The sequence below is a fragment of the Dromiciops gliroides genome, chromosome 3, assembly GCF_019393635.1.
Source record: "Dromiciops gliroides isolate mDroGli1 chromosome 3, mDroGli1.pri, whole genome shotgun sequence".
Lineage (NCBI taxonomy): Eukaryota > Metazoa > Chordata > Mammalia > Microbiotheria > Microbiotheriidae > Dromiciops > Dromiciops gliroides.
The window spans coordinates 184351869-184365646 of NC_057863.1; the positions used below are offsets into that span (position 1 = coordinate 184351869).

The 13778-nt window shown below is 38.9% G+C and overlaps 1 protein-coding gene across 2 annotated transcripts in view; it reads left to right on the forward strand.

The window, feature by feature from the left end:
* UXS1 (UDP-glucuronate decarboxylase 1) overlaps nucleotides 1-13778 on the forward strand; it is a 141452-nt gene that overhangs the window by 85729 nt on the left and 41945 nt on the right. For both annotated transcript variants that reach the window (XM_043998344.1, XM_043998345.1), the window contains exons 7-9: nucleotides 4644-4748; nucleotides 6945-7004; nucleotides 11900-12021. In XM_043998344.1, the coding sequence (XP_043854279.1) occupies nucleotides 4644-4748; nucleotides 6945-7004; nucleotides 11900-12021 (287 nt within the window). The remainder of the gene's footprint in view (nucleotides 1-4643; nucleotides 4749-6944; nucleotides 7005-11899; nucleotides 12022-13778) is intronic.

Here is a 13778-nt window from a genome sequence, read left to right on the forward strand (position 1 = left end):
AATAATAATAGCTAGCACCTATATAGTGCTTTATAAATATTACCTCCTTTGATTCTTACAACAACCCTGGGAGGCAGATGGTATAATTATCCCCATTTTATAGTTGAGGAAACAGAGGCAAACAGGTCTAGTGACTTGCCTAAATTCACACAGTATTGTCTGAGGCAGGATTTGATTCTGACACCAAGCCCAGTGCTTTAATCCACTGTGCCACCCAGCTGCTTCAAGTGTCTCTCATTTACTTAGGTGACATGGATTCTTTCAGATACTTAGATGATACTCTTATTGATATGGATACTTTCTTCCCTGGTGTAGACTTCAAAACCTTTATGCATTCCCATCTTGTACAATACTTGTGCCTTCCCTTCTGTAAATCCTCCTTAAAAGTTTCACTCAACATACCAGAGGCTTTCCTCAAGCCATTTCATGGCCACTTGTATGGTCTTCAGGCTGTCCATGTCCACAAAGACTCCTTCCAGCTTGGATGTAATGTGGGAACTTGAGATCTCTGCCAACAGACCTTGAACCCTGTCACATGGAATGTTCTTTTGGTATGGTAACAACTGTACCTATTGTCTGGGGACCAGCTTAGCTAAATGAGAAGGGGCCCATTACCCCAACACATAGCACGTTAATAAATTGTTTATTGACTGACTGGGTGTTTGTCATGCAATCAATAAAATCAACCCCCAAAATCATAGACTATAGAACTACTATCTGAAGAGACCTTAGAGCTCAGCTTTTCCAACTGAAATGGTCATGGATCCCTCTAAAATGGTTCTTTCGGCCTCTTCCCTGAGACTTCCAACTAGAGGGAACACAGTAGAGGCAGCCTACTTCATTTTTAGATGACTTTACTTGTTAGGAAGTCTTTCCATAAACTAGTCCTAAATCTCCCCCTCAGCTGAGATATTGTCCCTACATCTGCCTCCTGGGAGTGAAGCTGAATCCTCAATGCAAAGGCACTACTTAAGCATTTCCTAAGTGCCAGTCCCTGAAGACACAAATACACAACGGAAGGCTGTTTTCACCCTCAAAGGGCTGGCATTTTAATAGTAGATACCATATGTAGGGGAGTGGTGACCTTGGGAGAGGTGTATCTTGATTTGGAAAGTCACAGGATTGGTGAGTGAGTTGAATAAATTGACAAACTCTGTATAGGAGGAGTGACAGTAGATTAGATTGTGATTCCAGAACTAGAAAGTGGGTAGAGGGGTATAGGCAGTGGAGAAGAGTCAAAGGATATGTATGGTGGCTGGTGAGAAACCTGGGGAGTTAAGTGAAGCATGACTGAGTTTGGGCCTCAAGCAATTGGGGAAAACCCCTACTCAAGATAGTGGAGACTCCAGGGTAGGAATTCTGGCACATGCAAAGGTCATGGCTTGGTTTCTTGACCAGTTAGCATGGCAATAGGTGAAAAATTCTGGGAGTGAAATCTAATCCCTTTTTTACCCAATAGTCCTTTAGGCATTTAAACACAATTACCATATCTCTTGTCTCCCTTCCTGGCTAGCCCTTGAGTTGCTTCAGCTGATTACACATATGACCCGTTCTTTGATTCTTTGGCCATTGTAGTCACCCTCTCTTAGGTAAACTGTAGCTCACCTGTATCATTTCCAAAATGTGGTATCCAGAACTGGTCAAAGTATTATAGATGTGGTCTGATCAAGATATGATGTAATGATGTATTAGTCTTCTTAATTCTTTTGCATGTAATTTGGAATAACATTTGCTCTTTGGGCTATGAAATCATACTAGGCACATATCTTCCATCTTATATTTTCAAAGGTGAATTGTTTCCTCTCAATATAGCACTTTCACATTTATCCCTTTTGCATTTTATTTTATTAAATTTAACTCATCATTCTAGCCTGCCAAGTTCTTTTTGAATCTTGATTCTCATATCCAGTGTGTTAGCTACTCCTTCTAGCTTTGTGTTATTTGCAGATTTGACAAGTATGTCATCCATGCTTTCTTCCCATTACTAATTTATTTTTTTTTTAATGGTGAAGAGCATAGGGTCAAAGACAATCCTTCAGATGTTCTAGGAGAGACCACCCTCCAATTTGACATCAGGCAATTAATGACTACTTATTTTATTTCAAAAGTACAACTCATTCTAATTCACCTAACTGGTTGCATTTTTAGACCCAAAAGGTATTACCCAACCCACACATCTCCATTTTGCCCACTGGGATAACATGACAATCTTTGTCAAATGCTTGGCCGAATTCTAAGTATACTATGTTAATAGCATTCTCCTGATCTTACTAGTCTAGCCACATAGCACAGAGGGAAAGGAGGGGAGTGCAGTATAGCATTTCTTCTTCATCCTCAGTCATAAATGTTTACACCTGGTACAAATGCCACAAGCAATGCCCAGCACAAAACAAATGGTACAAAACCTCTCCTCACCTGGTGAGGCATGTATATAAGTAGAGAAGGAAAGTACCCTACTAGATGGTTAAGCCTTGTTGTTTCTGCACTGCTGAAGGACTATGAGTAGTCTGAAAAATTAAAGCCCCCAAAGTTCTGTCCTTCTTATGGCCCTGCCCATTTCAGACAGTCATGCAGGTTTTTACTCATCTGTGCTTCCTTTTCTAAATGCTTATAAACCATCCCTTTAATAGTATTTTCTAGAATTTTACCAGTAGTAGAAGTCAAAATTACCAGCTTACATTTTTGCAGACTCCTGCCTCTTGCTTTTTTTTTTTTTAAATCTAGACATTTGCCCTTCTCCAGGCTTGTGGTAACCTTTTTAATTCTCAATACATTTCAAGAGATCACTGACAGCGCCTCACTAGTCATATCTTGCCAGTTTTTTCTCAGAATAGAAAATGTAATTTAATATTCTATTGCCAGGAAACGAAGATAGACGGTAATAAACAGAGAAAACAGAAAAGACATGATAGAAACCTGCATCCTGACTATGTAGCTATTATTTGTCTGTTATCAGAGGATAAACAGTTGGCATATGGTGATCATTGCTTTGGCAAGAGATGTGTTTTTAAGCATAGAACCTCAAGTTCCAAAAAAAACCACTCTATTTATTTGCAAGGCAGTTTCAGAGATTAAGAGTATTTTTAGAAGCAGGTTGTGATTATTCGTTGATTGTTATGTGAGGAGAAAAGGTGAATATGTTTCAGTGAATTCAATGTCATTTCTGTTTTCCTTGAAATTGCCATTTCTGCTAATATAGGGTGTACAACGTCTTGGTGCACTTTTAAATTTTAATATTTTAAAACTGCACCAAAACTTTGGAGACACAGGTTATATTATAACCTGAAAGTAAGCAATAGAGGAAAGGGTGGTTGAGGAGCAGACGTAGGAAAGCCTGAGGCTCCTTCATGGAGTGGCATATGGTCAGGGGTGTTTAGAAAGGGGAGCTGAAAAGGCAGTGCAAAGCCTTATGCACAAGCCTAAAATGTTTGGACTTTATTTATCATGGCAATAGAGAGCATTGGTGCAATGGAATAAGCTATGGCTTTGGATTTGGAAGATCTTGGTTCAAATCTCAGCCCTGCTACTACCCAGGTGACCTTAGATGAGTCACTTAATTTCTATGGACCTCAGTTTCCTGATCTGCAAAATGAGGAGGAAGGAATTGTTGGACCAGATGAGCTTTCAGAGTCCCGTCTACCTATAAGTCTGTGATTTGATCAGAAATGCTGAGTATTAGGAAGATTAATTTGGCAGCACTATTTAGAATGACTATGGGGGGGGGTGACTAGAGGCACCTGGGCAGGTTAGGATTGTATAGTCCAGGGTAACTTCTAGGCTGCATTCTGGAACTGGCCAGCAAAACTTCCAACTGCCACCAGGAATCAGATTAAAATGTAACTGGGAAATGTTAAAGTAAATGAAAATATAATACAACATAGCTAATGTCAATTTGTGGTTTTCTAAGTCATAATGCAGCAGCAGGGATCCTTTTCAATTTGAGTCAGGTGCTAGCGTTGAAGGATGGCATCATATAAAGATATTTTTATTAGTGTCATCATATGCACTCAAAGAAAATTGGTCAGCAAAATTCTAATAATATATGCTAGAAACCATTTCTGATCCTTGGAGCAAGAAGCTGATAAGATAAAAAGCAAATAAAATGGTGGAATGAGTCAGAATTAAAATGGTCTTAGTATTTATAATTTTACAAGTCATCCTGTCTCTTAACAATAATCTCAAAGTCTCCCCTTTCATGTATGGAATAGATTTAAATTGCATAAAAGATTATTTTTCCTTTTTATATCTATTTGGTTGTCCCTTTTTCTTTACAAATTAATAACACACTTTCCTTTATATACAGGTGACCATTAGTGCACCTGGAAAATCAGTGTTTTTTTCTGTTTCAAGCACTTCTCCTCACCTGGGTTTAAGATTACTCAATCAAAAAACACTCAAATATCTAATTGGCTTCAGTTTCAGAAAAACAAGGCTTTGAAAACTCTGGCTTTGGTTGGTGACATTTGCTTGCTTATTTGTTAAAAACATCTCTGTAAACATAAAGTTCTTTTTATGACTAATAAGATATTAGAAAGTATAGTCTAGACAAGGGGATTAACCAATTTAATGATGCCTTTGTTGTAAAATCTTGAGATTTTTATAGGTCTCTGGAAATCATGTTTTCATCATTCTATCTCTCATAGTGGACCAGATTTATCATCTAGCATCTCCTGCTTCTCCTCCAAACTACATGTACAATCCCATCAAGACATTAAAGACCAACACAATTGGGACACTAAATATGTTGGGTAAGTGGAAATTAATTCCTTGTTTCTTTTATCAGGAATATCTATTTATTTAACAAGATAAGAATGCATACTCTTGCACTGGAGATTTATCTCAGGCTTGGAATGGCTTCCCGAATTATGTTGTAGCTTATGAAAGGAGCATCCTGATACGTGGTAGTTGTCTTGACTGCCATTTCATCAGCTAGGACATCTTTAGTTCAAATGCAGTCCTCAGAGGGCTTAAGTTACTATAATATCTTTCTCACTGAGGACCCATTTTTATGGTACAGCTACTGGCCAGCATTCTTGGAGGCTGCCTCTGCAAGTATCCTGTAGGCTCAGCCATCACTTTTCCATCTACAGTTCCACAGGTTATTAGAGAAATTATCTAGTGCCAGAAACAAATCTCACGCCTTCCATCTTACAAATTTACAAAGGTAGTACTCATGATTATGAGCCTCAGATTTAGATTGACATAGTGCCATGGCTGCGTGGGTGGTAAATGGGGATTACTTAAAGCTGAAGAGGAGAAACTATCTGATTATTAGGACAGGTAGGTCGAAACTGATCTATATTACCTGACTCTAGACTAAGTGGAGGTAAAGTATCCTTAATGGTGGTGTGTTGATGGAGAAAGGTAGAGAAAGATAAAGTTAGCAGTTTTGTAAGGTCATGTATATTTTTAAGTGTGCCAGGTTATATTATTAATGTATAAATTAATTTTATTTAAGTTATTAGAAAATATTACATTACTAGATAATTTATCATTATTTTTTTTTTTTTTAGTGAGGCAATTGGGGTTAAGTGACTTGCCCAGGGTCACACAGCTAGTAAGTGTTAAGTGTCTGAGGCCGGATTTGAACTCAGGTACTCCTGACTCCAGGGCCGGTGCTCTATCCACTGCGCCATCTAGCTGCCCGATAATTTATCATTATTGAAGAAGGATCATTGTTGTTACTTTAAAAAAAAAAACATCAAAGGTTTCAAAAACTAGGTTTCCTAAAGAAATAGCTACAAAACAAAATTCCCTAATTATAGAATTTATTTTAATAATTATGGAATTCCTTTATTAAAGTGTTTGGAGGGGAAAGGGTAAATTAAAAATTATGAAAGTATTGACAAAGCAGATATAAATATATATACATTTCAGATCCTGTAATACTAACAAGACCAAGTGACTTGCACATGGTCACATAATTTAGCAAATGGCATGATTGGATTTGGGTGTAGGCCAAATCTAACAATGTTTTTTAGTATTCTAGGATACTGAGGTTTGATTTCAAAGGAAGAATGGGGTGGATGCTCAAAGCAGTCAGGAAAAAATGGGACTTGATTTCTCTGGATAAAAGGTTAAATATTTTTTATATTAGGTTTAATTAATGTGCTGTGAGTTTCAGGTGATTTCTCCAAACAAGTTTCTCCTTCAGGTCAGTGCCATATGTAGCCAGGAAAAATTAGAACCTCGCCAGTGAAAAAAGCTAACTTTTTAAAAAATGAATTGACTATCTCAGGAAATAGAGTTCACCATTCTTTTTCCTAGGAACATGGATAAAGAAGAATTTTTATTTTGTTTTTTAACTTTATCTTGTGAATTTGAGCAGGATTTATCAGCCCCTTCCACAGGAGCCAGGTAGATGAGAGAACATAACATGCTTTCCTCTGTCTACTTCTACGTCTGCTCAGTAGCTGTGGGACGGTGGAGGCCACTGCAGCCTCCTCTGTGCCTTATCATCCCGTGCCTAGCATGCAACATAAGCCGGTTGGCTCTGAACTAAGAGTTAGAATCTCTGTTCATCAAGAACATGAGCCTTATTTAACCAACACTAATGTTGGGTTACATGTTATTCTCAGAGAGAGAACAAGAGCAGGACATCGAGTTCTGTCTGGATGGAGGTAATATATATTATAATATATATTGTTATATATAAATAGGAATTTTTGCATCTGAGGCAAGGACTAGTTAAATAGGGCCTCCCACCCCCCCAACATAACCTCTCACCTACTGAACCCCCACCACCACCCCATCGTCAGATGGAATCTCTTTGATTTGGCTCTGTGGGCTCTTCACAGCCTAACACTGAAATATAAGCACTTCATTATAGGACCAGCATTTCCTTGATTTCAGTATAAAAAATGCTTGTCTGAATGTTTCTGGAGTCAATTTCCTACCCTGTACTGTTAATCTACAGTGACCCTTTTACATGTTCATGTTTGTAGGGTTGGCAAAACGTGTTGGAGCACGTCTTCTTCTGGCCTCCACCTCGGAAGTATATGGAGGTAAGACATCAGCAGCTTGTTCCTTGGGGTTAGTGGGGGCCATCCCCCCCCCCAAACGTTATATAAGAACTCTGGTAGGAGAATTCTAAGGTGGAACTCTGAGGTTCCATCTCAGAAGGATGGAGCCTTCATTTTCTATTATTGTTTGGTCACTGTTATCATTAGTAACACATAAGTAAGCATTTATTTGGTAAACAGATAAGAGGCTTTGAAGGTTTGACGATCATCCCAAAAGCAGTTTTGTGGGCAAAAGGGCCCTGTTTTTAAAACATCTGCTAGAGTATCGCCAGTGCAGATTTGGCCATCCCCAGACCTAGATAGAGCAGAAGGATCTGGATGAGCAAGGATCCACTGTGGAATGGAAAGTAGGAGGAGAATGTTAAATTAGTCCACAGCTTCTCAGGAATCCTTTATCTCCAAGTCTCTCTCCTCCAACTGTACCCTTTTCTTGCCATCCCTATCCCCTAAGTCTCCCTATTTGTACCTTTTTACTACTACCTGGACTGATTTCTGGAATGAGGTAAAAAGATACAGAAAAGAGACTCAAAGAAAAAAAAAACAGGACGGATAGGTACATATTATATGTCTTTACTTGCTGAGTGAGAACCTAATAATAGTGGGGATTAGGCTCTTAAAAACACTTCCATGAGTGGGATGGGAGAACCTGGATCCATCTTCAGGCAATAGCAGAGACTTGGGCTCTACTTAGTCAGTGGGCATTGGCATGGGCTTGACACTAATCAGCATCATTTTCTCTAGAAGCCTTCTACCTTCTCAACCTTAATAGTGAATTTGTCCTTCCAGTCTCCTGCCTTACATTGATATTCCTCCCCTACTTTGGACTTCACCAGCACCTCCCATATCTCTGTCCCTTCTCCTGGGTCTAGTATACTTCTTTTTTCAGCGTCTTTTCCTAAAATGGCCTTTTTCTATAAATTATTTGGCAGAGGGGGAAGAATTAAACTCAGCTCCAAGGAGAAATATATCGACTGCTTTTTTTTCCCTCTTGTTATCCATTTGTTTCAGTCATGTCTGACTCTTCATGACCCCATTTGGGGTTTTCTTGGCAAAAATATGAGAATGGTTTGCCATTTCCGGCTCCTCCTCCTCCTCCTTCTTCATAATAATCATTTTTATTTAAAGTTTTGAGTTCCAAATTCTATCCTTCCTTCCCTCTATCCTTCCCCCTCTCTAAGGCAGTAAGCAATCAGATATAGATTATACATGTGTGATTATGCAAAACATTATATTAATCTTTTTTATAAGAAAACTCATAAAAGAAAGTGAAAATTGCATGCTTCAGACTATGTTCAATATCAGTTCTTTCTTTGGACATGGATAGTACGCTTCATCATTAGTCTTTTGGGATTGTCTTGGATCATTGCATTGTTGAGAATAGTCCATTTCCTTCTCCATCTCATTTTACAGATGAGGAAACTGAGGCAAACAGGGTTAAGTAACTTTACTAAGATCACACAGTCAGTAAGTGGAGCCAGATTTGAACTCACTAAGATTTCTCTTCCTGACCTCAGGCCCAGCACTCTATCTTCTGTGCCACCTTGTTGCCCTTTATGTGCTCTAAGATGTCTAAAAGAGCCTTCTGTAGAATGTACATGCCGAACTATCTCATAAAAATGTTTTACCCTCTAACAGCATTTTCAACAGCATTTCCCCAGACCTACTGTTGTCACAACAATGATATATGTAATAGAAAGAACATCAGGGAGAATGTGGGTTTCATTGTAAATTCATAGTAAAATTATCTTCCATTTAATCCTACACTGATGTCTCTTCCTTGTGTGTGGAGGTGACCCTGGGTACCCAAAGGCTCACCAGGGGAAAGCAGCTAGATGCTTGTCCTAAACTGGAATGTTTTCAAGTATGAACCTAGCAATAGATTGCATGTCTGTCATCCAGGGACCAGATTATCTATTTGGGGCAGCTCATCACCAGGTCGGTTTCAAAAGTGATGAATTATTTTGGACATAACAACTCACAAAGAGTAGATTTATTAGGGCATAAGGGAACACAACCTGCATCAATGGAGGGAAGACTTTCCATTGAACCTGTGGCATTTCAAAGTATTCATGTTAAACACAGCATGTATGCAGGGTATTAGACATCAGAAGCAATCTAGTTTAGGCTTAGTGTGGGATTTTAAGTCTCTGCAGTATTGTATGTCATGATGCTACTCTGGACAAAGTATTGGGAAACTCTACAGGTGCTAGCTACATGGGGAGAAGATAGGGAAACCTGGGACACATCTGGGATGAAATCTGGCCTTTACTACCTAAACAGTACTTCCCCTTCCCCCCCAAACCCCCAAGTCTATATATTTTTATTGTTTTATAACCCGGGGGAAGAGTGTTATCAGCTTTTCTTCAGAAATTAAGGAATCTATACCCCTATTCCTTCTTGCTTTGCTTGTATGGTACAAATGAGACACTGAAATGTTCTGCCTTCACACACACACCCTCACCTCACCCTCCCCTTATTTTACCATTATTTCTTACCCCTCCCTCATCTTTGAAGAAACATTGAAACATCAACTCTGTCTTGTTCTCTTCCTCAACCTCAGCCTCAAAGGCAACAAGGTAACAGAACGCCCTTTCCAAGAACTGTGCTCTTCATTCCAAACTAGTATGTCCCCTAGGCTGAGCACTGTCTTTTTTTTTTTTTTTTTTTGGTGAGGCAATTGGGGTTAAGTGACTTGCCCGGGATCACACAGCTAGTAAGTGTTAAGCGTCTGAGACCAGATTTGAACTCAGGTTCTCCTGAATCCAGGGCTGGCATTTTATCCACTGCACCACCTAGCTGCCCCTGAGCACTGTCTTAAGAGATTCAAATGTGAAGGGACCTCCCTTATTCTCTCCAAGATACTGTGTTCACAAAGCCCATGTGCCCTACCTTCCTTTTCTACTTGAATAGAATACTTAAGTAGAGTTTGTTGTCCATGAGATTATGGAAACAGTACATTTTCTGAAAGTCACCAGCCGGTTCATTTGATTCTTGATTAAAAACAAAAGCTCTCTCCTAAATATTATTTATAGTGTATCTTTAGCATGTAGGTTCTCAGAATGCTAGATAAGGCTGTTGTATTGAGATCTTTATTTGGGTATGTGCTCCTTTGCTTGTAAACGTTTATTTGGACAATAAATAACATGGAAAACTATCTTGTAAATGAATTTTTCATGTTGGCTGCATTTATCTTGAATAGTGAAATCTTGAGTACACAAGGAAATATTTTTCTGGTATTTGGAATTGTTTTTGTTAACATGTTATTTTACAACTTGGTTATTATGGGTTGCACAGATACCTATCTTCAGGAACTTTTCTGACATTAATGCTAAGGATAGAATTAACTGGTTCCTACTACAGGAAATATGAGGGCTTTTCTGTACAGGTAGGCTAGGCCCTAGGGAAAATTGTATTTGTCCACATCCTCCTGAGAAACCAATTAATTTTGTTTCCTGTATATGGAGTCCTTCTTTTTTGTGTCTCTATTTCCTTCTGTCCATGAAAACTTATTTTGTAGGGATAAGATCTGATTAAAACCCTAGTGTTATGACACTGTGTTCTTAAGGACACTTTGTTCTTCCCCAGAAGTTTTCGCATGTTATATTTGGTATTTAATTGTGGAATAAAAGGCTTGTCCCTTGGTGATCTTTTGTGTGCCAGTGATATCCCCTCAATAAGTGTCTTTAATGCTCTCAAGTCCATTTAAATAAATAAAAATTCATAGTCTGTCTTAAAATTTGATACACAAATAATTGTTCAAGCATCAGTTGTTACTGAGATCTGACTTTTGATTCCTGTCCAACACACATCTGAACATTTTTAATTCATTCTCATTTGAGTCCCAGGATGCCTCTACAAGGAAGATTACAGACTTATTTTTATATTCATTTATTTCCATTTACCAGGTAAGAAACTGAGACTCAAGCTGGTTTGTCTAAGAGCATACAACTGCAAATCGGGGCACTGGGACTTGAACTCAGGTCTTCTAATTCCAAGTTCAGTACTTTTTGCATTGTATTTGTAGATAACTACCTATGAATGGGTAGGTCCCGAACATAAATACATCAGAAATTTTTGAGTGAGTGATCATTTTATATAACTTTAAACACCATGAAAAAAATAACATTGGTGATAATTGATTTTCATATAAAAGTTTAGCTTTCTTGGCAAAATAAGAGTGATGCCTTATGGAAAAGTATATAAAAATCAGGTGTACAAGACAAATTAGGGCATGATTATTGATGTTAACCCCCCCCCATAACCTTTTTTTGTTTGTTTGTTTGTTTTTTAGTGAGGCAATTGGGGTTTAGTGACTTGCCCAGGGTCACACAGCTAGTAAGTGTGTGTTAAGTGTCTGAGGCCGGATTTGAACTCAGGTATTCCTGACTCCAGGGCCGGTGCTCTATCCACTGCACCACCTAGCTGCCCCCCAAATAACCTTTTATAAAATAATTTACTTCAGGTCCCCATTAAAATATTTCACACCTTTACTCACATTCAGGAATAAAAAAATTACATCTAAGGGGAAGGAGGTCTTACTAGACCATCCCAAACTTATTTGTACCATTCTATTCTACCTTGTTTATCTCTTCCTTATACTTCAGATCAATCTCAGTATAAAAGTGTAATACTTTGACCCTCTTCATACTTTCCCCCACCTTTTTGGCGGGAGAGATGCAATCAGTGTTAAGTGACTTGCCCAGAGTCACACAACTAATAAATGTCTGAGGTCATATTTGAGCCCAGGTCTTCCTGACTTCAAGGCCAGTTCTCTAGCCCCATGTAGCTGCCTGCTTCTTTTTTCAGTGTGAATTTGCCTTGTTTGTAAGCTTGAAATGAGGGACAAGGAAAACCATTCCTATATTTTCCTCCAATAGATCCAGAAGTCCACCCCCAGAGTGAAGAGTACTGGGGCCATGTGAATCCAATAGGACCTAGAGCCTGTTATGATGAAGGAAAACGTGTGGCAGAGACCATGTGTTATGCCTACATGAAGCAGGTATGCCCTTGGTTTTCCAAAGTACTTTTCAGTACTTGTTTTATTCATTTGGTATTTATTTACTAAACGTATCATTCAGGCCACATTTAGTTTAGGAAACTGATCCTCTGGAGGTGGCATGAATGTAGTCTGTGGGAGAAAAGGTGTTTTTTCATGTTCTTATTTGAATTCTGTAGGTTCTCCTGGTGAATTTTGATGCATGATTTTTCCACCTGTGATCTGTGTTCACATTTAATGGTTTGGGAATGGGAAGGTGATGGGTCTTTTTTTTTTTTAAATATACCTCTGGCTTTTCCCAGACTTTGGGAGAAATGAGCCTATTTCTTTGTGCCTTTGAATGTGATCAAAAGGAAAGATTTTTTTTTTAATGAACTTGGATGTTAAAGTGAGAACTTGGGAAGTATGTCAAATTAACTTTATAAATTTTTCTGTGTTCACTTGCCCCCCATCACAGTCAACTGAGCCTAACCAAGGGTCACAGAGTGCAGGAGACACTTAGCAGCAAATTGGGCTTTTGTGAATAGGATGCACTAGCTTTCTCACCTTCCAAGCCATATGCCCTTACCCAGCTTCCTCTGTTTCTTTAAAATCTTGTGTGGTGCCAACAGCCTTACTGGAGTATCAGATCTCTGAATAGATGTTTATAGCCTTGGGGCTTCAGCTTCAAGTGTCTTCCCTTGATGTTGTTACGTAGAACCAGAACTCACTGGCATGCTTACACATTTCAGCAAGGATGCCCTACTGCCTGGGAGGTGATGCCAAGTGGGTGTATGCAGAGAAATCTCACATCCAAATTATGCAGCTTTCTTTCCTCTTTATGCATACTTTTTCATCACAGAAACCTCTTCCCAGTGAGTAAATCCTGCCACAAAGGATACTTCCAGGCATATCAATTAAAGATAGATGAAACATTGTGATTGCTTACACCCCTTGGAGGCAGGTATTCAGAGAGCACTGCACTAAGCTTTGAGGCCAGAATGAATAACTTCATAGGAGCATCGATTTAAAGTGGAAAAAGATTATAGAGACCTAACCTGTCATTTCTATGCCCAGTATTTAGCACACAGTGCCTGGTAAGCTCTTAATAAATGCTTGTTGATAGTTATTTAGCAATTACCATATACAAGGTACTGTGGTCAGTATTGGGGATGCAAACACAAAAAACTAAACTGATGCTGCCCTCAGGAAACTGCGGGGGGGGGACCCCTATTAATATCCTTCAGTATCATTATTGGTTTTGTTGTTACCTCGCTTGGTGATTCTTCAGGTTCAAAATATCATACCTCAGTATCCCAGAGTATTAAAGCTAGGAGTTACAATAGAGATTCCTTCTCCCTTGACATGAACCCCTTAGAATTGCTTTGCAGGGTGGTTGTTTTTTTTTTAATTTCCTTCTCTGTGTACATGTTGTATTCTTCTCCCCCTCCAGACCCTACCCCCACTAGAATGTAAGGTACTTGAGGGCAGGAGTTGTTTTTGTCTTCATATGGTGCCTTACACATGTTGTTGAGTCATTTTTCAGTCATGTCTAACTCTTCACGTCCCCATTTGGGGTTTTCCTGACAAAGATATTGGAATGGTTTGCCATTTCCTTCTCCAGCTCCTTTTACAGATAAGGAAATTGAAGCAAACAGGGTGAAGTGACTTGCCCAGTGTCACCCAGCTAGTAAGTGTCTGAGGTCACATTTGAACTTGGGAAGATGATTCTTCCCTACTCTTTCCATTGTATCATATATATATATGGCTCTTAATAAATG